The 25,721-nt window shown below is 35.0% G+C and overlaps 3 protein-coding genes across 7 annotated transcripts in view; 2 read left to right on the top strand and 1 right to left on the bottom strand.

Moving 5' to 3' along the window:
* Nucleotides 1-11: 11 nt before the first annotated feature.
* P58IPK (dnaJ homolog subfamily C member P58IPK) lies at nt 12-2,809 on the bottom strand. The gene is made up of 3 exons (XM_081981538.1): nt 1,811-2,809; nt 525-860; nt 12-469 (listed from the first exon to the last, which is right to left on the bottom strand). Exons 1-3 carry the CDS (start codon nt 2,673-2,675, stop codon nt 174-176), a joined length of 1,497 nt encoding a protein of 498 aa, XP_081837664.1. The 5' UTR covers nt 2,676-2,809; the 3' UTR covers nt 12-173.
* Nucleotides 2,810-3,005: 196 nt separating this feature from the next.
* LOC145730124 (uncharacterized) lies at nt 3,006-4,852 on the top strand. Its single transcript, XM_081981141.1, has 3 exons — nt 3,006-4,014; nt 4,251-4,494; nt 4,547-4,852. The coding sequence occupies exons 1-3, from the start codon at nt 3,166-3,168 to the stop codon at nt 4,759-4,761; spliced, it is 1,308 nt and encodes a 435-aa protein (XP_081837267.1). The 5' UTR covers nt 3,006-3,165; the 3' UTR covers nt 4,762-4,852.
* Nucleotides 4,853-6,582: 1,730 nt separating this feature from the next.
* tutl (immunoglobulin superfamily member turtle) overlaps nt 6,583-25,721 on the top strand; it is a 47,234-nt gene continuing 28,095 nt past the window's right edge. For all 5 annotated transcript variants that reach the window (XM_081981139.1, XM_081981140.1, XM_081981136.1 and 2 more), the window contains exons 1-2: nt 6,583-6,853; nt 16,416-16,460. The gene's annotated coding sequence lies outside the window, so the exon portion shown is untranslated. The remainder of the gene's footprint in view (nt 6,854-16,415; nt 16,461-25,721) is intronic.

Genomic DNA, 25,721 nt, shown 5'->3' with positions numbered 1-25,721 from the left:
GAAACTTCAAATTTAACAAAAAAATTTATTAAATTATTTACAAATAATAATTTATTTCAGTCCCTTAATCAACTTTATACAGTTTGTATTTTATACCGGCACGAATCACACACAAAATGACTTTTAAAAAAGTCTCTTAAACTTAACCATAATAGATACACTGCACACTGGCTTTAATTAAAATGGAACCTAAACTGGAACGGACTTCCGTGGAAACTTTGGAAATTGTGGAAGTTTGGATTGAAATTTTGTTTCCCCGATTCAGGATCTAAAGGATCTTCGCCCATGTCGAATTGCTTCCTTTTCTCTTCATCAGTGAGTACTTCCTTGGCTGCTGCTATATCAATAAATTTCTTCTCAGCAATTTTCTTCATCTTTTCGTCCATCTGGTAATTGTCGGGATGCCACTTTTGTGCGGCTTTCCTGTAAGCTTTGATGATCTCCTTCTTGGTAGCGGTTCGTTTAACACCTAAATCAACAACCTTAGGACACCATTCAGATAAAATAGCTTCATTAACACTTACCAAGTATTTTATAATAATCCCTCTTTTCCGATTGTTTCTGTCTGTTTTCAGCTTTGCTCAGTCCTTCCTTGGCCCTTTCCAGATTTCTATCAATCTCTAAAGCTGCTCTGAAGTCTCTTATCGCATCGTCATATTGTTCCGATTGCAAATAAGCTTCAGCTCTATCGCAGAACACATTAGGTTCTTCACTAATATCCAATGCCTGACTACATGCCTCAATGGCTTCATCAGTTTGTCCTTCATTCATGAGACCAGAGCACAAAATACGTTTGGCTTCAAAAATTATCTGTCGCACGTCTCGTTCGTTTTTCAGTATTTTTTGGGCCGCATCAATTGCTGAAAAAAAATAATTGTTAGAAACTAAATGTGGAGAATGTCTTTTTGCCAAAAAAAAAAACTAGGAAAATGCATGTAACACCTAATAATTTAGCACGGAGAGTATCAATTAATCAACAATACAGTGTTTACACTGTGTAACTAGGCCTAAGGGACTTTAATGGGATGTGAATTATTTTATTTTAGTGCAGGGGATTTTTCCAGTTTTTAGTTTTGGAAAGAGCATGGGAACAGGGCAGATTAGGATCCTTAAAATGGTTGGTTACAAAAGGCACTATTTATCAGTTTTATGTTTTACTTTTACTGGATTTATGCTCCCAGATTTATGTACCAAGTTAATGATGATTCTAGTAATCTAAATTTAAATTACTGATCAACATGTAGGTGTTGTGTATATTTTTGGTGGAATAACTTCTACAATACTGATAAATAGCAAATAAATATCCATGTAGGTATGTAGACAAGGATATGTAAATTGAAAATAAATAATATTAATCATGACACAAGTTTAGTATAGGTATTTGTTAAGAAATTATTTAATGAAGTGATTATTGTTTAGAATAAGAACAGGAAAGGTGCAAAATAAGCTTTTACTTTCTTATACATTAGAACACATTTTTAAATAAAGAAAACACTGATATGCCTGCTGATATGCTATGTTTAGAGTGTTTTGATTTAAATGCAGTAATGGTCATTAAGTACACAGACTTGAAAATTTGAGAACAGCAGATAATAATTTTCATATAAGTTAATATTAAATCTGTAAATAACTCTAACTTTAGAAATACTTACATACTTATTTTCATTGTATAAAAATATTGCACAGATATTGTTTAGTAAGAAATATACCTAGGTCTTATGATTATTCAACATTTTATTAGGAAAGTAGAGACTTATGTTTATAAACTTACTACTATTACAAAAAGTAAAAAAATGTGTAATGCACTTACCTTCAGCAAAATTATTATTTTCTAAAGCTGTTTCAGCCTCAACTAAAAATTTCTCCACTTTCTTGATTCTCTTATAAAATGTGAAGCATTCTTTGTGTTCAGGATCTAGTTTTAGACACTCCCTTATAGCTTTTAGGGATTCAGTGGCCTGTCCCAGTTGATAGAGCATTTGTGACAATTTCAAATATCCCTCAGTGTTGTCACTTTGTAGTTTTGTGGAAGCCTTCAAGTCTGAAATTGCAGCTCTGGCATCTCCACTTTCCAGATACATTTCTGCTCTAAACTCATACAGTTCAGAGGCCCAGGGACTGACTTCTAAAGCTTCTGTTAAGTAATGAATGGCACTGACAAAGTCATTTCTAGCATAGTAATACTCTGCACTACGTTTTCGCTCTTTGGCTGGATCTATTCTTTGAATGAGATCATTTGCCTCAATGTTATAGGGATCTGATTTTAAAACATTGTGGAAATCCAACTGGGCAAGGTCATAGTTTGCTTGCTTTAAATGTATGCTTCCTCTTTCAATGCGAGCAGCTGTGAAGTCTGGCTTCAGTTCCAGCACTTTGTCAAAGTCCCCCAAAGCATTCTTAGCTTTACCCAAGGCCAAGTAGACAGTGCCCCTCTTGAAGTAGGTTAAGTAATTGGAAGGATCTCCATCCACAGCAGCATGGTAGTGACTTAATGCATCCCCTAGCTGACCCCTGGCTAAGTATTCCTTACCCTGTTCCAAATGTTTGTCAATTTCGGCCTGACTTATACACTCAGACACGTCGATTAAGGTTTCAAAAGCCAGGAGCACCAAATATGGGGTGATCCTAAACCACGCGCTGTGGCCCAGCATATCGCTAAAAACTGGACTAGTCATTTTCACTAGGGTTTTTGATGAGATTTCACTGATGTGTTCATAAGTGTACAGTTCAGATAATATTCAGCATTTTGTATTTCCATCCAGTAATTCAACATTTTTGATCGTGTTGTCAACTGATTGGTCCAAAATTCATACTGACAGTGACAGTTAAAATGACAAATGAAAGACGGTATGATACGAATGCGGCGTTGTCAAAATTTGCAAACATCCTAACATTTGTCACATGATCCCAAATCACGTGAACTTGTGGTTGCTATGAATGGCTTTATCACGTGATAGACAAACTGATATATATATAATTTTAAAGTTTAAAGCAAACGTCAACGACCGTTTAGTGGCGTTTAGCTGTTTTGTAAATTTTGCAATTTGCATTAGATTAGATATTAAAAGTTATAGAAGTTGTTAGTGTGGTTTAGTTTTAGTTTGTTATAGAAGGTAATTTAAGACACATATTATTCTTCTTGAACTTTAGCTGAAATTGAGCAAAATGAATAATTCTTCAATAACCGACAAACTTTATTGGGGGAATCCCAAATTAGCATCTTTGGAAAAGTGTTTTCTTTCCATAGTTAACGGTCTGCAAGTTAATTTAGATTTACCTGTAGTAACGTACTTGATTTCAACTGGATTTAATTTTAAACTAACCGCCATGGATGAGGCATTAGCAGAAGTTTTACCGTATGTATTTATTTACCATGTTAATCATTGGACTGGCTGGGAACATTTTGGAGAGAATCAAAATGACAACTTGTCCCTAGAAGCAGGGTTTAAAAGATTTTGCATCTATTTGCATTCAATACTTGTGGAAACTACTCAGGAAACCGTTAATACCAGCTTAAAAGAAGCTATGGAGGAGATTAAAAACAATAAGAAAGTGCAGAGAAACTTTGCAAGTAAAGCTACTCAAACTGTCATTCCCAGAGTAAAACCAGTTGCACCATTCAGTATCAACATAAAAGGTACAGCTGCTCAACACAATACCTTAGCATTTTCAGTACTGAGTGAACATGACTTGGAATTGAAACATAATGTGCCATACCCTTGGCCTTCTGAAGAAATTGACATAAAGGCATTGTTGTCCTGGCCACATGTTGCAGTGCATTTTAACAGCCCAATTCTGCAATTTGAAAGGTGTATTAAACCTGGCTCCCAACACTATCTCAGCCACAGTCTGGATACCATGACTTTTACTACTGAAAATGAGATGCTTGAGAGTACTAGTGATGGTACATATTCAAGAAAAGGTGCACATTTGTCATGTGATTACATTGAGATGGTCGCATCTGAACTACTAAAAGTACTAAAGATGTGTCTTCAAGATATTAGAATATTTGAGGTGAGTATACTGTAATTTTGTGTTGTTTTATTTTAGTAGACTAACACATCACTACATATTTCTTTATTATCCTTGTTTTAAAATCTTATAAGGAAGAGTTATTGTGGTGAGAGATTGCTAGAAAAAATATCGTTTTTTTTTTAATTTAACCATAAAAAATTGAGTTTTGAACTAGTAATTATAATCAGTACCCCTAGTTAATATTAACTACCTAATTAAAGTTTTGTTTTTGTTAGACTATTTTGAACGATTTTGTTGATGACATGAAAGAACTGTCTAATGAGAGATCGGCAGAAAACCGGTCCTTGTCGTCATTCCATTTTGGTAAATGCGTCTACTATCGAAATAAGGTGTGCTCAACCGGAGACTCAAGCTCTTCCAGTGACTCGGACGGGATAATGTTCTATGAAGTGATCAATCCTAAAATTGAGCTTCATTTGTTAAAAGTGGACTCTGAGAGTAATGCAATCTCCTATTTAGGTAACAAAATGATTTACTGGAGCTAATGACTATTGTGCAAGTGTATTTTTAGAAAGTTTGAAAGCAGGTAGAAAAGCAGTGCCTACACCCACAGTTGAGTTGAAGTGCTCCTACTGTGAAGTAAACTGTGGCAGTTCTTTGCACAGTTTAGTAAATCATTTTTTTGCTGATCATACTATGGAACCACCAATGATCTGCGTCGATTGTAGGGACATTTTTAGTGTTGACTATTTGGCAAAAAACAGGTGGAACCACAGTTGCACTTAAATGTTTCTTAATTTCTTTGATTTAAATGACTATTATTTATGAAAGTTTTAAGGAAAACTGGCTTTAATTAAACTTTGCTTTTTAACTGTTAGGGTAATTGTATGACTTCAAACCCCAACATGTACCTACTTATTACAGGAAACCAGAAACCGTACAAACGCGTTAAGTGCAATGGATAATCTCTACCTGACCATACAAAACACAGAAATCCCTTTACGTTTTCCTGTCACAAAAGAGATTTTAACAAAAAATGATTTTGAAAAAAATGTTTTCTATTTTAAAGTAATTAGTTCACATTCTGTTTAAGTAGCATATCCAGTTAACCTTCCGGATAATAGACCCCATGAACGGGGACCGCAGCTCCGCGTGACCCATAATGCAGTCGAGCATACTCCGTCTGTACTTCCTATGCAATTCTACCGCAAGAATATCCTCCGGGTCCTTTCAATACGCAGGACCGAACACGAAAAAGACATTTAACTCTTACCGAACTGGCTGTTTTAGTGCCGTTCCTATAGATTCTTCGACTTTTGATGGAAGATATACGAGGGATCTGTTTAAAAGTAGGGTTTTATGATCAGAGTGATTTTGAAGTCTGAATTTATAGCTCTAATTACTGATGTCCCGACGAGTAACTTAACGTTTTAAGAGAATTAATTTTACCACTTAAAGATTCAAGGTGGCAAAATTATATTGTGTGACTTGTGACGTCTGGTAGGTGTATGACAAATTTGAAAAGTTATGCAAGCCGGAAAAGATACTTTGAAGTAATTATTCTACTTACTAGACTGTGAAATAAATAACGCGTGGGCAGTCATTCATACTTGCAAATGATTTTTACGTGAGATAACATTACTAGCACATTAGAATGTAAATGGAAGAGATTAATCCTGTGAGGAAACTGACAGAAAAAATCAGCAAATTTAAGCCACAAGTTATGTCTGATAATTATTAAATGGGTGTAGACACTGTCAGGCAAGTAAAAATACGGAATAAATAAAGAAATTATTACTTAACGTAAGAGAATTAGTCAAAACCTCTTACTCATTGCTTTTATTAAATCAATTAAACCAGTTCAATTCAAAAAACTACAGATAAATATTTATGAACATTATGATGAATAATTTATAGATATTCACCACTTTAACAATACTACGCACAATTAAAATTGAGTACAGACCCAGTTTTTTTATTTGTATGATACTTTTTCATGAAGGACACAACAAATTTCGTTAAAGTCTGTTTTTTAATTTACTTTGATACCTACTATGCTTTTCTGATAGCATTTCTTAACATTAGTAGTAGTAGAGGTCATCCCAATTTGTTTCTTTACACAATTTGTTGATGAATCCGATGAAAACCAAAGATTTTTTCTTTTTAATTGGAACTACTTTCTTTTCAAACGATTGTTGTCAGACACCATCAGAAACAACAGAGAAAATGTAGTTTAGCTGTGAAGTGCGACTTTTAGTGTCCCATTCGTTGGCCCTAGTTGACAGAAAACATTAAAATTTATGTAAATTGTTTAGATAAATATGCATTTTATGTAATGTTAACTAATTGCTTTCACCATTTGCTTAGACATTTTTCTCACTAAATTAAGTTGATGGGTCAACGACTCCTACGGTACATTTAGTCACTGTGATTTTCTCATAACTGCTCGCTTAGTTTTTAAATAGTAATGAAAACCAAATGGTGCTTTTTTTGCGCGTCTTGTAGAGATTTGGCGAAAGACATTTTCACTTTCGTTGCACAGAAGATCGGGTTCTCAATGAACCCAACTGAAAGAATTTCAGATCTGCCCCGGTACATAAAGAACACATCGCCCAGCGGGGTCCTCGGGCTCGTCACGGTCCTTCAAGCCGGCCGAAGCGAGCGTGCGTCGCTTGTGGAATCCAGTTTAGTTCCGAACATACGAGGAGAACCTACGGGAGACGAGAATTTGCGTGTCAGAGTCGGTTGTTTTGAGGTTTCCTAACTGAAAGTTTGAGTGTTTGGGTGAGTTGGAGCGGTCGGTGGGCGCAGCCGAGGCAGACACACGGATAATTCGCTTCCTGAAGGATTGATCCTTCCTGAACTCTTCATTCAATTGGTGAGTTTCTGTAACTTTAGCAAGGTAATTTTTGAGGGTGGATACTTGACAACTTGAATATTTGCTCAGAATCAGCCATTGGCTTAATGCCACCTGACCCACACCTGAATTTCAAACTGTGTGTGGGTTTCATCTTGTTTGTTCTAGCAGTTGGTGCATCCTACAATAACCCAATTAAAAGGTGCATTCAGTATATTATTCTAGATCGATGAACATTTTCCATTTAATAGCAACCAGTGAAACAATTTTCTATTAATTGTTAAGTTTTTCTTGGCACAGCTTACTAAGTAAGCATTTATTTTAAAAATAGTATCTGGTAATAACTGCCTGTTAACATCTCTCTGCCTGGGCTGAACTAATAAAAAAATGTTTATTACCGATTAAAACAGCAACTATACATAATATTAACCTCGAGATTAGCATAATGACTGACTCAGTTGCTGAGTTTATTTACCTTCTTAAAATTATACATCTGATACAATGTTGATCTAACCTACTACTTACGTGTAAATTAGATTTACTTTTATCATTATCACTTTCTTAAATAAATCATTAATAAAAAACTTTTTTGTGATTTAGCAGGTGGTGAGGTCAATTTCGAGCTTATTTTGCATTTAATGCTACTTGATGCCATTGGAAATTATCATTATCTGTAACCAGTTTTGTTGTCTGTAAATAATATATTTTTCATTTTTACGAAATCATATTGGAGATCTTATGTGTTTCCTTGCTTAGTTATTGCATAGATGATTCCTCATTTCAGTAGTAATAGTAGTAGTGGTACTTTTGTTTTTGGAATTTGATTACAAAGAATAATAATTTTTTTAAAAATGTTAGTGTGTTTTTGAACACTTATCTTACTTTATTATACATACATTTTCTTTTATAACGACTTTTAACGGTGTGCTGGCTTAGCATATGCCTCATTAGCAATGACGTTTCATGTAAAGGGCTTTCTGTACCTTATCTACCTACATGTAGTATACTCGTACACGTATACGGGTTATTTGTGTGTGATGACTTTTAATGTGACCTTTTCACAAAATTTTTACAGTTCAATTACTAGAAAACGGATGACATTTATATTCGCTTCGGTTAGGTTAACAGAGTGTAATAAATTGTTTATTATTGTTGAATGGTGCAAGTTGCAAAACGTTTTTGATTCGCAAGGTTTTATTACACTGGAACTGTTGCAGTTAATTATATAATAATTTGGAATTCATTTCCTTTTTATGGTTGGAATGTAGGTAGGTGCGAGATTATATTGTAAACACTGTAGTAAACAGCTTAACAGGCGTTAAGCGAAAAATCTATTATGGGTGTAAAGCCTAAAAACGAAGTTAATTGATTTAACATTTGGAAAAAATCTATTGTATACTCAACAATTAAGTTATAATATCTTTGTTTAAGCTTCAGGTGTTGTTTTAAGCATTGCAGTGATTAAATCTGAAATTACCCTGAGAAAACAGGTAAATCTCCTCGTAAAGCAGCTGGTGCAGTTTAAAGCAGACGTAGGCACTTTTTAGAACCTGTAGCAATTCAAACTATCCCTTGAAGTTGACTGGGAAGTTTTTGTGTCAACAACGAGCGCAACTTGAAGAAGCTTTCTAAGAGTGATTTTGAACACCTAATGCAGTAGAAGGCCAACGTTTGAGATAATAAAGGGTCGGTTATAAACATGAATAAAATTATCGGGCGTGGAAGAAGAAGCAATTTGCAGTAGAACTGAGGTGAACTATAATAACGGTCATTTATTAAGAGAAGCAGGAATTCCCGCCTGATTGTGCAGATCCGGAACATCAAAATTCCTTGGACATATTACGCAAAACCGTTTTGAATCTAACCCACATCTCGACCATGCGAGAGTTTCGTTTTTATTTTGTCGTAACCGCCGTTGTTGGTTAACGACCTGCAACGACTGCATTCGCGTTCAATAACACTTTAACAACAACACACGTAAACAATGTAACAGAAATAAAAACAAATTTTTCGGAAAACCGGTTTCAATTAAGACGACCTAAAGACGGTTAATATGGTTCGGTTGGACGGATGAGCTTCCGTTGCAACTGGTCTTCAAGATTTAAATGGCGAAGCAAAAACTAGCATTCCCATGCAGAAATCTCACAGTTTCTTAGAATGGATCTTCACGGTTCGTGGATTTGTACCTACGAGTTTTGATTTGACCGATTTAGATCGTTAATTTGGGCCCAGATTTTACAGTGGGCAATACTGGGATACCAAACTTATAGTTTTTTGAAATAGTCGAAATTCCGAAGAGACGGTCGTTTGGTACGGCGGTTAGTAGTAGGTTCTGTAGTATGTACCTGGCGTGGTAGTACGTTAACCGAACGAGAAGGTCGTTGGGTGCCATCAGTGGCGTACCAATTCAACATCAGAACACTGACAATACTGCATCATAGTTGAAATTATGTGAAATTACTTAAGGAGTTACGTTAACTAATGATGAAAACAAGAAATGTTCTTTTTATTCACAGATCAACCACACTATAATCATTCACAGTTTTCTTCATAATCGTTTAAATTGATATGTTTGAACAATACTCGTTTTCGCGCTCTATTTGGTTCTATTCTTCTAAAATTCGTTGTGGTTACGTATATTTGTCATAACAAGGTTCTTATAAAGTAAGTAGCATCAGTAGTAATGCCATATAACGGCTTATTTTTTGTTTATCTACTTTATCCATCTATCTTTGAGAGAAACCAAACTTCAACCGCAGAATGTCAAGATCTAGTTTATTGATGCTTATGCAGTGAATGGCAAAATTATTGAACAAATTAGTTAATATTAGAACACGTTAGTTTTAATAATAGGTATAATTCTTGGTCAAATATTTTTGGTATACGGAATCATAAGAAATACCATTGGTCCATCCAAAGCAATTATTTTCAAAATGGAACAATCTGCAAGGTTATTTTTTAGTTTTTAACATACGAATGTTAAGACTGAACCTACTTTAGTAGACCAATTATGAAGGATTTATGATAGAAGCATTTCTGCTGGCTCAAAATGTGTCAAAGTTCTCAATATGCACATACTGCTATTTGTTGGATAAAGTTGAATAACAGCAATGACTTAGACAAGGTAATCTGTCTTTCAAGCTTCAAGCTGATCAAATGGTCCTATCAAAAGTGTTTTGGCTTTCAATGCAGAAGACAACAGACAAATCTGGAAAAGTAGTAAAGAAAAAAATATGCCTGAAGAATTTAGATGATTATTCTCTGATAAGTGCAAGTTATGATGACGTTATCATGGACATCAAAAATAGTATTGTGATTCATATACGTCACGGTGATGAATTTAGTCGTCTAGCTCTTTTTTTTGTATGTAATATGTTTTGGGTCAAAATTCAACAGTTTAAAGTTTCTATAACCGACATTTTATGGGAACGAAACGACCAATTACGGTGTTCTTTTTTTTTAGTTCATTTCACATGCACCTGTGTTATGGTTCGTTAGCCATGTGTTAATTCGTTGTTTAATGACAAAACCGCTAAACTAACTCAGTTGGTCATATGGTATGCCTGGCAATTATTACAATTATTGACTGAATTGAGGTGGTTCGAATAATGGACCCCACTTGAAAACTCGGAATACCGATTGAGCAAACTTTAGATGTTGTGCGCTTTAAACTTTGCTCAAACATTACGACCTAAAAACGGAAGCGAGAATGTTGTGCAATGTGGAAAAATGGAGGTGGGTTATTATTATGTTATGTTACAGTCCAATTCGCTGATTATTACGGCACATTTTTTCCCCAACAGACAAGTTGATTAAACCTAGTGGTGGAAAGTCGTAATGCAGTCGGAACGTTCGCTAATAAAAATTAAATTTCTTCTTTCTGACTTTTCCCCGGCGTTTTATTATTGCATTTTGCCTGGATGGAGGCGAACATTGAGTCCTATTTTTATACTTCAACGTGTATATGCGGACAGAAATGCACCCTACTTAAATCGATAGCATTCGAAAGCGAGGCCGACGTATGTGCTCACTAATTATGATATTGCCGGCATGCCAGACCTTGCAATTTCGCATTCAAACTGAAAAGAAGCAGTGTTTTTTTATTATTTTGCAGAAAATTTTACCTTTAGAGACGCCATCGTCAAATATATATCACATATATTTTGTTAAAATAACAATAGAATGTACGGTGTCAAATGGTGTGAAAATGGTCAACTTCCAACATATTTCTTTTGGTTAGTTAACATGGAAATGGTATTAACAAAAGAATCAAATGTTAAAAAATAAAATGCGTCTAGTATTGTTGTAAATGTATGTGATGTAAGGAGAGAAGCTGAAAGTATATGATATTCAAGTTGATCCAGATGAATTTTAGAGAAACATTATGAAGTGATGTATGGGGAGGTTAATCATGCTGTTAAGGAAAATCAATAAAAAAGGAACGAAAATACTGCTTTTGGCTTATTTTTATGAAAGAAAGAAGATTGAACTTGTGAAAATAAAGCCAATATCCTTTTGTGATCAGACTCTCTAGTCTTTCATAGATGTAGAAGAATAGGTGTAATAACGCTTCTACAGTAAATATTTGAATGTTGAGGCTTTTGCGTTCTTGACAATATCTAATTAGTTTTCTGAAGTGAAAACATTTAAAAGTTTAAGTAATTTTTTAAAGGACCAATCTCTAGAAAACGGAAATTCCTAGGTGTAGTTATACTAAAACGAGAACTGATGGCGTCCATTTTTCCCGCTCGCCGAGTAAATAAGAGAGATGAGAGGGAGCAAGATGGACGAAGACGGGGGGGAATAGGATGGAGGATATTTTTCTCAAAGTTTAGCGTTAATAAAAGGGCTTTTATTCGGTCGGACCCGGTAACACCCAGCGGTGATTTACGACCGGGCATTATTGCCTGCTCGGACACGTATTCAATAAAAGATATTTCCCAGTGAATGGGGCCTTGCAAGTAATTTCTTCTTACAGGTGTACAAATATCGCGTGATTTATGGAGGCGCCCGCTCGAGAGTGATACACTCTGTTGATCAGTCCCATAGGAAAAAAACGCTTATTCTCACAGCCTTTCCCAATATCAAGGCCTGAACAATGATAAGTGGTTATATCTGAAGTTCAGTAGATTTAGCAAAAAGCCTTTTAACATTCGTACTATTTCGCCCAGTTCTAAAACAACAAACAGTTAATTATTTGTAAACGCGAAACAAAAGCGCGGATATTTCACGCGGCTCAGGAAGTGTTCGCCTTAATTAAATTCATGGAAACGTGTATTTCCATCGGGAATTTCCACTAATGTAGTTTCGCAGTTAGCACGATACCAACATGGCAGACTATCGCCATTATTCGGATCAATATTCGCGAAAAGTTGGAGGTGTTTTGTTCTAGTTTTGATCTACACCACTGTAGTACACGTCTACAACTTTGTTGTTTGGCACTTTGCAGTACGTTTGGGGGGGCCAATGCCGATAAACTTTCGAAAGGTGCTTAGTGCCTATTGTCCTTTTGTCGAATCTATCGGGTTTTGCTTTATTGTCCACTGTTATATGTATTGAACAATTCAACTGTGAGGTAATGTTGACGCCAATAATTGAAAACCAAAATTGTTCAATACAAATGTTCTGTTAATTCCTGTTACAGACGATGAAAGAGGCATATTGTTTCATAAGCTAAGTTACAGTAAGTTGGCCTGACACATCATCTAACCTAAACCTAGAAGAAGTTTGAATTTGAAAAACGGTTTTTTTTGGCCTAATCTGTACTATTTTCTCTTACAGAAGGGCAAACAAAGCGAATAATAGACTACGGGTTTGCTACATATTCTATGTTATTGAAATCAACATCAGATATGTTCAACATTTGAGTTGATCAGTCCGTTATCGATTATGTCGCTAAGCAATAAGGGTCTTTACCCTTACCGATCATATTGTCGAGGTCTGAAAATTTTAGGGTAAAACATTCAACCCTTCGGGGTTAATTAATAATCTGTATGTCTAGTAGACTTTACAGCACTGCTCATTTTCTTTAGGTTTCTTTTATAGATTGCACCATTCAAGACGGTTTAGGTGGATGGAGATAAATGAGCTAGAAGCTAATAAACTATCATAACTCGACTGGAATAGGTGGATCCTCTAGGGGGCAGAAGTTTCTTTAATGAAATTCCAGATTTTATCTCTGGAGATTACGTCATCGACTCACACTTTCGTTTTGACTTATCGATCACTCTTCTTCTATGTTTATTCTCACGAGAGTTTAAAGAAGCGTGACGTTCCTTTACTTTCCGTGAGATATTTACAGTATTTAGCTTTTTACGCAGTCTCTGAACTTAACGAGCCTTTTAGTGTGCCTAATAGGCATGTACGCTTCATTTGTCCTTCGTTCATTGAATGCAAATTACATTAATTTCGTCATTGTTGTACGCTAATGACATTTAGCAACAGATTTTATTGTTCCCGCTTTGATAAACTGGGTTACCGCTTTGTGCCTACAATGTGTGTTTTTAACGATTGTAGGCTCTTTTCATGGATTTGGGGCTTTTGCCTCTCCCCCTTTTTGCTATGCGCCATATTGGTTTGCAACCGCAGCAGTTCTATCGATCAAGCTGTATGTTAGATTTCGATTGTTTACTCGTAATTATCCTTAAATCTACATTAAAATGCGTACAAATAAAACCGTTTGGAATTTCTGTTTGACTTATTAATAAACAGTATTAACGTCCCACGCCAGCCGGTTGGAAGACGAACAAAGAAAAAATAATTTGGGAAATCGGGTCAAGATCGACAATGTTTTCTTTATAGATGACATCGAGTAAGGCGATGTGTAACGCGAAGGCGTCCATTTTAGCGACTTTAAGTGGGATTAACTTTGCTTGCCCAGGCAGTTCTCATTTTCGGGCTCCTAAAATAGATCCGGTTTGAATGTCCTCGGCTTCCAGTCTTCCCCTTATTCTAACTAAGAGAAGCGATATCCTTAAACTTGACACCGTTTTCTTGATTTCTTGTCGTGTCGAGTTGGTGTAATTGAACGCAGAAGCGGACCATCGTCATTCGTGGCAGAATGAATGAAGCCATTTTATTAACGAAGCTAAATTTCACAATGAAATCTAATACAGTTGGTTCAAGTATACTTTACAATTTTTAGCTTCAATAGCAAAATATTTATTAGTTAAGTTAAGAGTACAATTTCGCGTAATAAGATGTGGTGGTTTAGTTTTTGTTTTTATATTTTGTTAAAGGGGTTGTCAAACAAGTTCAACAAACTACTTAAGGTTGTCCTCTTGAATTGGATTGACACTCATCAAGAATGTCGTAGTTTGTTTCAGCTTGCTGCTTTTTTTTTACCAATCTTGATGAGTCCTGTCTGTCTACTGTCAACTAAAATTTCTGCAAGTTCTTCTTCTGTTTGTAATTTGACAATTAACAAAAATCAATTAAGTAAACTTTGCTGGGTGGCGTTTCACGTTTACAGCTATTAGTTGATCGTGTATTAAACAGCGCAATCAAAAAGCAAATTGTGCAGCATTTTGCGCACTTCTGGATGATTTTAATTAGTCGAATATATGTCGGATGGATTTTTGGCACGTTCGTTTTAAAATCGTTGATTAAAACGTGCCATTAAATAAACAATACGGATCTGTACGCGCTAACTCGCCAGTTATGTTTGAAATGCATCAGCCAATTTCAATTTTAAATTGCTCCGTCGCATTGGGATTTGCTGTTTCAGTTTTGATCGAGGAATGTCAGGCAGTTTTTGCTTTAAACAAAATGTTCTTGTTTTGCCTATCGAGTTTTTTTTAAAATATAATAAAAATTTTATATTGCCTTTCACTTATAAAATTGTTTGGATGTTTCTCTTATAGTTAAAATCAGGAATATTTGAATTAAATATATCAGGTGCAAACAACAAATTGTACACAATTTTTTTACAGTATTTAAATACGCAGAATGTAGTTCTTTGAGTGACCTTTTAGAAAATATAAACTGCTGAGTCAGCTTATATCAATATCAGCTTACATTATAATCTGTTATCTTAAAACATTTCATTAACAATAAAATAGCATAGATCGTGTACTGTTGGTATTTAATTGGGCTACATGCACTACTTAGCATACCTTTCATATGTATTTTGAATCAAGTTCATTGATTATCTAGACTAGACATTCACGAAACGTAACAATAACGATGAAATAAATTGCACCTGCCATCTAGTTACTATAACCTGAGGCCAAGTTACATCACACGTTAAGAAACAGTTTGGTTCATTGAAAGAGAATCGCAGAGTAAGATCGTATATACGATTCGATTTAACCGTTATTTACTGTTGCTTTTTAAAGCTTTACAAACTCTGTTTGTGTCGTCGCTGATATTTTCAATACATATTAGAATTTGTATTTTCAGTTTAAACAGTTGGCTTGATTGCTTATTAGTGTCTTGCTTTGAACGGTTTTTAAGTTTAAGTTGATTAGTGTGTGATTGATTGACTGATGTAAGTTCTTGTTCTTTATACTTAACATTGAAAACTTAACAAAACCACTAGGTTTACATCCTTTTTTATGGGAATACCTACTAAAAGGTCAAAGTTTATAAAAATCGACTAAACAATCTAAAATTGTTGAAATAGTTGCTAATGGAAGTCAGTATGGTTTCATCATTACTTGCAATCCCTTGTTTTTATTTAAATTAACGGGTCAACTTACAAATCATAATATATTGATAAGTCTAATAGTATAATACGTAACTAGTGCTGTAAGAGGCATTTTACGCACGATATGGAAAAAGTTACGCACCAAGCCGCGTACGGCGAGTGTGTAATTCCACGAGTGCGTAAAATGCCTTAGAGCACGTGTGACGTACTATACTTTACCTACGACCAAGTGTAATGTCCTGGCTTTTCGCATATAATTTAGAATACTTCTTTTTCATAAAAACCATGTTATCTAATTGTTAGTGCTGCACTGGTACTCCGTGTGACATAAATAGAATTTTATTCTACTTATATCATACGGAGTCCCAGTACTGTTCTTAAAATAATGATTTATGGTGATATTACAGTTATTAAGAACAAATGGCGTATCTGTTTTATTGCTTGCTGAAACTTAGGCAAGTGTTATATTATTGCTATGATACACCTCAGTTGAATTATTATTAGTATTAGAAGTAATACTTTTGGTAGTATTACTTGATGTGTTTCCTATTGCAGATGATATTCTAGACAAACCGGAATTTTTACTTAAAACTATATAAGCAATGCACTACGCGATGATCTCCATCTACTTTAATCAATTTTCTCCAGCATTAGAACAGTTAGTTTTTGACCGATCTTAAAACTGTGCCCTTTTTACAGCCTTTTAACATACTATGTATATCCAATAGCAACCAACAACTTACGTAACAGAAAACTATGCGTAATTAGCTATTTACACTGATGTCGTAGGTAAATATACAACTTGGTACATGGAACATGCTTGAAAACGATGGTTACAGCTTAATATTGCTGAACAGTTCAGTCTTTTGTCAGTGTCAAATTTAATATGCTCGCATTTGTTTTCAATTTTTAATTACGATTGTTTTTGTTTTTCAGAGTTGTTTACGGCGGAACTCGAAGCTTTTTCTGACCCTACATCAAGTAAGTTTTCCAGAAAATAATTTCATCCTTTTTGTATGACTAAACAAAGAAAGGCAGCGTCGTAATCGGCAGTAATAAATCACAGTCAACATGTCCGCGAGCACAAAACGATATACAACTAGAGGACAAAAAAGCAAGCCTAGACTATAGAACCCATTTGAAAAGCCAGGACTTTTAATTTTGTTCGGTTTGCCGCCGTTATTTAAACCGGAAATCGGCCCTTTAATTTAACACCGATCGATCGCCCTATTAGGCCGGAATCCAAACAGTCCTTTATCTATAAACAAGGGCAACTAGAGTCCGGCCCCGGTTGTTCTGTGTAGCCCCGCGTGTAACATTTAGTGCGACCCTTCGGCCCTATTTAGTATTCCGCAAATTGTTGGACCCGTCGAACATTCATCCGCGACTGCCCTTATTTAGTTATTCATGGATGCGGTGGTGTTATTGACATGATGCGATTTGTCGTAATATGTATGTGAGGTCTATTTTGATTTCCTGTTTGCAGAGTCGCTTGTCAGTTACAACTGTTACAGTGTCACAGTTCTCATTATCATTGAATATCAAGAGTATTCTCTCCTAATTTGGGTTTTAAGTGGTAAAATCAGCTTTAACTACTCCAGCTACTGGCATTTGATACTTTTTTAGTTAAGTTAGACATAAAGCGAGTAGTTCTTTATTGATATTTTTGATGCAGTAAGAGAGCTTCTCTAAGATAAGAATAAAAGACATGAAACTCATTAAATTTGTTTTTACGGGTTAGGATTTCCGTCTCACCGCATCAAAAAGGTTTGTTGGGAAAATAGAATTTCACACTATTTTCAACTAAGTTGAAAATAACATTAACCTAGTCGTCCTAACACTGACTTAGGCTCAGTTTTGAGACCTAGAAAATCTCTTTAGGTGCGTGTAAGTTTATGTGTGTTAAAAATTGGTTGAGATGATCATCACCGAATGGATATATTGAGAAAACATTATCAATATTTCTCCACCAAATGGTTGGTTGATAATTATATTAATTAATGTTATTATCTTCAAAATGTACCACAAAAATATTACTTAATGTTGGAGATAATGGAGAACCATTACTATTCCAGAATTTTGTTGGTAACAATTGGGTGAGAAATCTTAACCAGTAAAAAAAATTAGCAACTCATCTCAACCAAAGAACATATCATTAAATTTGTGTTGCCTAATTTAAAAAGTTTTTTGCAAACTGAGTATCTGTCTTTTTCCATTAAACACCTTCTGTATCTCTGAACTAAAAAATTTTACATACCTGCCACATCAAAATACTTTTTTTAAATTTCTTCATCTGAGAGGTTTATCCCATCTTTCAGGATTCAAAATCATTACTGAGCAATTGGCAAACAACTACATATAAGTTAATTATGTTAGTAAAAGAAACAAATTAATTTTTGTGAGTGGTATATTTGCTGCTCTATTTTAGTGATTCTCTCTGGTTCATTATTTAGTCCCAAAATGTTTTTGTTATAATATAGGGACTTAATTTTTGAGCTATAAAGGATTATCCTGTCTCAGACTGTATCAATATCCATAAATAAACCCAAATTGCGTCGAAAGGACGTCCCATTGTGATTGTAGGCACAATTCGACAACGGCTAGTGTAGGAGTGTCGTCATTATGCCGCCGATCGATAGACTGCCGCCCGGCCGTTTTGTCGAGGGTGCGGTTATTCGCCCCCAGGGCTGCTGCAGACCATCCCCACTGTACGAAAATTTCGTATAACCTGTAAATGAGTTTTTTTCAGTCTGAACAATAGTACAACAAACCGCGAATTTTAGTACAGTTCCCGACCGTCCGTGACTCTGTACTGGATTCATTGCACATATTTTTGATTAACACTACTCCAAGATTAACGTTGGACGCTTTTGATGTTCTTATCTCCCTCTGATGTCGTCGCGTTGTTTTAATCTAATTTATCGTTAACGGGATTTTGCAGATTTGTCGGGGGAACTTTATGCTATACCCCCGGACAGATCGATACAAGTCAACCTTTTTTGGAACGTGACCGGTTTAGCTCTGGCATATCACGTACCTGTGACTATTCATAGGTTAACCAACCGTTTTGGAATACGTATTCAAGTTCCAAGGGTTTGTCTTTTATACATGTGACTTTTGCTAATAGAGGAAGCGGAGGAAGTTAATTAACTCTTCTCTCTTCTGTTGGACATTAGGAAATTTCATAATATGGATTAATCGGGAGGGTGTTTTAGTTTACATTATACAAAATTAAGTAAAAAAGAAAACCTGCTGCTATTTTTTATTTTAGCGCAATATGAAGAAATGGGTATCATACCACTATAAATTATGTTAGTCATCATCAAAGGACAAACACTTTGTGTAGAATGTTTACGAAATTTTAATGCAATTGAGCATTGTTTTTCATTAAATAAATTTCTTTATGTAATTTAAAGATATTTATTTTACTCCTTAAATATTGTTACTTTAGTAATAATTATTTTTTCATGTCAAAACCAACTACTTTGAACAGAAAGTTTTTAAAATGATTATTAGAGTTTTTCCGGTTAGTGACGTGAAAAAGAAACTGGGATTGACGGGACTTTGCAAAAAAATTACCAAAATTCATGAAAGAAAAGATTAACTAACGCAGAAGGAAAGTAGATTATATTAACAATCATGCTATAGATGGGACAATGATAAATACCAAATAGTGCATGATAATTTGGAACACACTCTATGTATGGGCTGTATAAAAAGAATGAACAGTTTGATAAAGTACAAACAAATTATAAAACCAAATTGTTTCAGAAGTTCTGAATCCAACATTGAATATTAGCAATTCAGTAAATATCGTAAAGTAGGATTAAGTTGGATAAACTTGAGCTAAGAGTAAATAAAGATTTTTAAATTTTTATTGGAAAATGTAGGTATTGGCGTATTTGCACCTAAACTGACGTTTTGATTTATTCCAGGTTGCACGACTTTGCGTGCCCACTGAAACCTTAGCAATTTTGATGTAATAAATTGGAAGTAAAAAATGCTAATTTTAGGTGAAAAGTTCCAAAATCATTTGTTGTAGGGAGAGCGTACAAAAGGGTCGTAATTGATATTCGCGACCGCACGCAGAGCATTCCTATTAACATCGATCTGATTGAATTTCAGGCTGGTATTCAATACAACTTTAATAATATCGGTCGGATTATTCTATTCTGGTTAATGTTAAAATTGGCGGTTTGCGGTCGAGCCGGCCACGGACCCAAAATGGGTCAGGGCGGTCGCGATTAGTCCGATTTTGAGGCATTATTTCAACCAAAACGGATCACTCGCAGGACTAATTACTTCATAATTTAACCCGTCACGAATAGACGGGGCATAATACACCCTCCCCCATTTTACCGACTCCCGTATTTATAGAACGGGAGTACGTGAAGGCAATTTGTCATGTGCTCGCACTCCCACGTCACGGACCTCGAGACTTGTGACTTATTAATTTGAAGACGGGCCCCGATCGCATAAATATCCTTTGGGAGGCCGAATTCGGGAACCTGGTTAGGGCCGGGGTCGTTTTCACTCTCTTGCTCCCGAAAAATCGATACTCTGGCGGTATGACGTCATCCGCCCGCGGCACACGTCACAGACAACACACGCGATAACACGGTCGAGGTGTGTGTAACTTACGGATTATGTAAGAGATTCACCCTTATTAAATCATATTTGAGCTGCCATCCCCGAAAAAAATGTCTGGCTTAACCGAGACTTTCCTTTGGAAGTTAAGTTTCTTTCTGTTTATCAGTACCCTGCAACAACGGAAAGATCTTACAGTTACAAGTTACAACCACTGTTTTTGATCCTGAATTATCATATCTCTAACGTATTAGAGGTGAAAACTTTCTAACCAATAATGACGGCCGTCTCTGTTAAGGAAAGTTTAAACTGTCAAGGCTTGAGCAGTTTCGAGTTTCAAACTGTGCTTTTCGGTCTTATTATCTTGGCGCTCCGAGGTCCGAAAATGTCACCTTCAGTGAGAGCTGAAGTTTCAAAACACCAACATAAAGCCGGATTTATAGATTGACACAATGCAACGTAACGTAAGCACAACATAAAAAACTTCAAGAGTGAGAAATGCACAAGATTTATAGATGCATAAACAGAGCACAACACAAATACGGCCAAGTTGTGTTATGCACCTTGTGTCACGAGAGATATCTTTATGGGATCATATTTTTGCTTGGGATATATAAGGCAGCAGAATCAGAAATAAAATGTTTTACTCGGATCAGTTTTTATGAGAGATTAGTTAAATTAAAGCAGAATACTTGAGGATGGCAGAAAGAAAAGAATAAGAAGATATAAGATTATTTAAAATAAGTAAAACCGCAAGTGCCAAACCGTCCAGAATGCTACCCTTATCGTCTTAAAAATGTAGGTATAATTCGATTTAATGTCATTCTATTACTGTTAAAATAAAGAGTTATATTAGCTGGAAAGACAAAAGAATTTTTGTGTTTTTGGCTCTACTTGGCAGAGTGAGTAGTTGAGTTGAAAGTTGCTGTAGAAATGTATTTTTAAAAATAAAAAATAATGCTCCTGGAGGTTTTGAAAAAAAAGTACAAATTCTAAGAAGCACCTTATTATCGTGAATTCTGTTATCCCTTAAAAAACCCCGATTTAATTTTGCCCCCGTGTCCAAAGGTGAGGTCCCTAAGGTTACCCCTAGATCCTCAGATAAATTTTCAAAATTCATCAAATCCAAATGTTCGTTAGACATGTTTTAATAAGGGATGCCAAGAAATTTTTACGGACTAAATTTCTAAACCGTTACGTAGACAAACTTCTACCCTAACTTATTTAAAAAACTTAAACCTAATAATATTCTACTTGCCAGAAGCGAAACTTGAAAGTCTTTATGGGTACTCACAGTCCACAGTGCAGATCACCTCTAGTAGATCTTTTCTTTGCCTGTGTGTCGGATACTCCTCTGCTGTCAATTCAGTGCCCAAACATCAGTGAAAATCTCCTGATAAGGACAAACTCCCCGAACCTCTTCTTTTTGGAAAATAGCTCAAACGTAAGCTGTTTCCAAAAATCTGCTAACCAAACAACGCCCTCTCAGCCTCTTTAAAGGTTTCGGTCCAAATGTCTGAATTACTGGGGGAAATACAAACTTGGAGACAGACACCACCAGTCGAACACGTTTCCCAGCCTCTTCAGAGCTTCTTCCAAGTTTTTTTTTCTCTTGGCAAGTTTTTGAAGTTTTTTTTTTTCAATCTGATTGATTTTCAACAATTTTGAATTTTGGACAAGTTTCTAGTAAAACAAAAATAACTATTACATATTGACACACTATTTTAGGGAGATTAGAATAGTACTTTTATAGATTTACTATTTTTTGAGTTAAAAACTAAACTCGCTTTTTGAATAGGAGTTTTTATTTTTACCTCTTCATAACCTACTTTTTTTTTCTTTTAAAATGACTTTATAATATGTTTCGGGAATATTAATATTATATATATATATATAAGTAGGATATTCGCGTATCTGAATTTTTATGAGAAATAAATGTTGATTGATAATTTTAAACAAGAATTATAAACTAAAGATGACATAAAAAAATGAGTTGGATATGTAAACTAGGAATAAATGAATGCGGTTTATACTAGAAATTGTGTTAAATTAAATAACAGATGTGTTTTTAACTGACGTATTCTATTACTTATTTTGTTATTTCTAATATTAAAAATAATAAACAATGAAAGAAGATATGTTTTCTTTGACTGTGATTTCCGCACTAGTCTGAATTGGTGTATTCCTTATGAAGCGAAGAAAATGGAATCGGAGATACGAAAGTAAGACCATAAAGAGGGAATGTGACAACAAATAAAAAAAAGTTCCCTCTTGAAATATTTTAAGAAAAGTGAAATTTTATCAGAACAAAAAGTGACGAAGAGTTAACGCAAATTTTACTTAAGGTTGGTCAAGTTTTAAGCTAAAATTAGTTTAGTGTAAATTTGTAGTATAGCATGTAATATATTAAACAAACGTGTAGCTTAAACTTTAAGAAAATTATTTTAACTTTAAAGAAACTTCAGTTTAATTGTTAATTTGGAGGTATAAACTGGGCAATAGTAAAATTAAAAAGTAAGTTAGTAAGAGTTATTAAAATAACCTTTCTAATGGGGGAAAATAAATAATGATTCGTATGTAGAAAAGAAGAAGTTATATTTAAAAAGTCAAAAAAATTGCAAATCTATAAAAGTACTATTAACAGAATCGTAATCTACATAAACAAAGTGTCTTACTAATGTAAAAGTTATTTTAATCAAACTCTTGTATAACGAAGTTACAGTGACTTGTCCCTGTAATGTCAAAAATTCAAATTTTGCTATCAAACTTACTCATACCCCAGCAACGCATTTACCATAGAATTGTTAATCTTATTTCAAAATAAAACAGTTTTCAACAAAATAGACGAGAACACACACAAAACTAATTACGTATATTATCTACGAGGTGGCAGGAACGACGTAGAAACTTTAAGAACTCGAGTCTCGTTCTCGTCAATAAGTTATTGTCCGGAGGGAAATCAGACTTGATGTCATTTGCTTACCTGGTGCAAGGACATTGACGACATAAAATCGGTTTCTTCGACATGGCAACAAAGGCGTAACGAAATGGTTCGTCTGGATTTCAAGTTATGACCCCGTAATGGAGGCTCAGTTATTAATTATGCCATTAAGGGTAAGATTATGGGCCTCGGGGAGGATCCGCTTCTCCGTTTCGGATCGCAGTCCGTTAATTGCCGAGTTAGAAAAATGTCCCTTAATGAGGTGGAGTTTTACGAGGGAAATGTTATTTTTGCGTTTACCGTCTAATCCGTTCGGTGTAGACGCGTGATTAATGAGATCGTCCCCGAGGTAGGTAAATTTAAATCAAAATTTATTTGTTTAGTAAAAATGGAGTTCCGATGGCCGCGAAATGAAAGGACGTCATCAATCATTGACCGGGAGTTCGATAAAAATTGGCCACTTTTGTTTGGTCGGCTTGTTAATATACTAGCCGTACCCATTATTTTCGTTTCACTGTGATATATTAACCGGCGAATCGGGAAAAAGATTTCCCAAATGAAGTTTCATTTAGCGTTAATTATTGCCCGTTATAAAATCATTGTCCTCGGCAAAATCAATTTTCCATAATATAGATAACTCGCGAACTCTTGTTACAGGCAATAAATCGAGTTCACTCCTACCAAAATCGAATTTATATGTATACAATTGTTTATAGATCAACGAGTATAATCGAGTCGGCTAAATTAATGCCCTTGTCAATAATTGCAAATTTACAGTCTATGCCTCGGATAAATAAACATATACCAACGTTGAATAGACTACGATAATTAAATTAGTTTATTTCCAGTCTTCCATTGTTTGGACACCAACCATTACATACCAACATTCTTTCATCTGACAATTAATTACTACCAGTTAACAGTTCAATTCGATATATTAAGAGTTATTTTAAACCACCAAACTAATAAACATGTTCTGTTCCAGTGTGCAGTTATCAATATATGTATTTTGTATCTAAGCAAGTATTCTTATGTAAATGTAGCAGTTTTGTTTTTCGTTTTTTCCACGTTCAGTTGAGACACCCTGTACAAATTAGTTTAAACGGGGAAAAATTGTCGTATTAGTAGTCTTTGGTGAAAAGTTAAATTTAATTTTCTCGAAGCATAAAAATTAAACGTCACTTATCTCCCATATCCTGTGAAGGATGTACACAAAAATAAAAACAAAATTAAATTTTTACTGAGGAAAACAAAATGCGTATCATATACCCTTAAGTGATGCGAAAATAATAAAAAAGCAAGGCTTGTTTTTCTTTTTCATTAAATTGCACTACTTGTATACTTACAACCATCTATTGGCATCCAGAGATCACAATTAGCTGAAATCCTGCAACATTGTGAAACCCTCGAGTATCCCTGAAAGGTTCTTTACATTTTCAATTTAAACTAGCAAGAGATGAGAATAAACAGGTTGTTAACAAGACACGAACGTTGCATTCGTCGAAATTCAAATTTATGTTGAACCACTCAAAGTATCATCCCCGGAACAATACGTGTGCAACTGAGTAATAGATTCTGAACTTGCTAAGCCTTAATTACGGCCGAATATCAGCCGCAGAACCCTCTTATTGAACGTGCCAGAAGACCTCTGACAATTTCCAAGTTCCTTGAACTCCTTATGTGCAAGCAACCTTATTCAAAACCCTAGTTAGTTAATTAGCGAAGTTAAATTGCTTCGTGATCGCGTAATTAATGTGTGTTACATAATCGGCTAACATTAATTGTAGACTTTCAAGTAAAATCCTATCAATTAAGCCCGTTAGCCGCGTCAATAGGGCCCAAGCAATTAAACCTGTTTAACCTAATAAGTTTCGATATACGAGCAATAATTGCTTCTGGAAAGTTGTGGAGAATTAATCGTTGACGCGTTAGACGGTCCAGACACAGCTAGTTAAACCTTATTGGGGCTCAAGGGGAATCCTCACCTGTCTCCTAAGGCTAATGTAAAATCCTAATGTTTCCTCTATCTTTTACCGTCATTCGCCATCAAAACAGCCGGGACGGCGTACGTGCTATTGCAGACATTACGATACCTTTTGTACCTCCCTCTCACTGTATTTCTGTGGAGAGCTAATGAGAAGAATATAATGAGCAGCATTAGTCGGCTTTTACCTGTCACCCACAGAGCCGCAGTTTAGGTTTTTTAATTACGAAACCGCATTACACCTAAAATGCTTTTTGCTCAAAATGTCGTTGAATAGCCAGTTTAGAGAACACCGTACATTAATTCAAGCTGGGACAAAGTCAACACGACCTGCTTACATGTAGTGTTGTTGCTGAAACTACTTATACTCGAAAACACGTTTTAGTCCTAAAGATTAGTTTTCTTGGTTTCGTGGGATTATTTAATTTTGTTCGGACTAATTGAAATCATTCTCTACCCTCAAGTGTGAATTACATGTTACTGCTGTTTTTAAAGATTTGATTTAAAAGTGAAAGTTGCAGTAAAAGTGTGTAGAAAATTCGAAAAAATAGTTGGAAATGAGTACTGGATTTACTGGGGTAGAGTAGAAGTAGTTTAGGGGTGTCCCTAAACAAAAAATTGTCAAAATTGCACTTTTAACAAAAATCGCATTTATCCAATTTTTGACAAGTCGACAATTGCGTTTCCGAGATATTGAATTTCAAAGAGTACATAAAAAATATAACGAGTT

The sequence above is a fragment of the Ips typographus genome, linkage group LG6 (assembly GCF_016097725.1).
Source record: "Ips typographus isolate SLU linkage group LG6, UJ_Ityp_2.0, whole genome shotgun sequence".
Lineage (NCBI taxonomy): Eukaryota > Metazoa > Arthropoda > Insecta > Coleoptera > Curculionidae > Ips > Ips typographus.
This window is presented reverse-complemented; position numbering and strand designations above follow the sequence as displayed.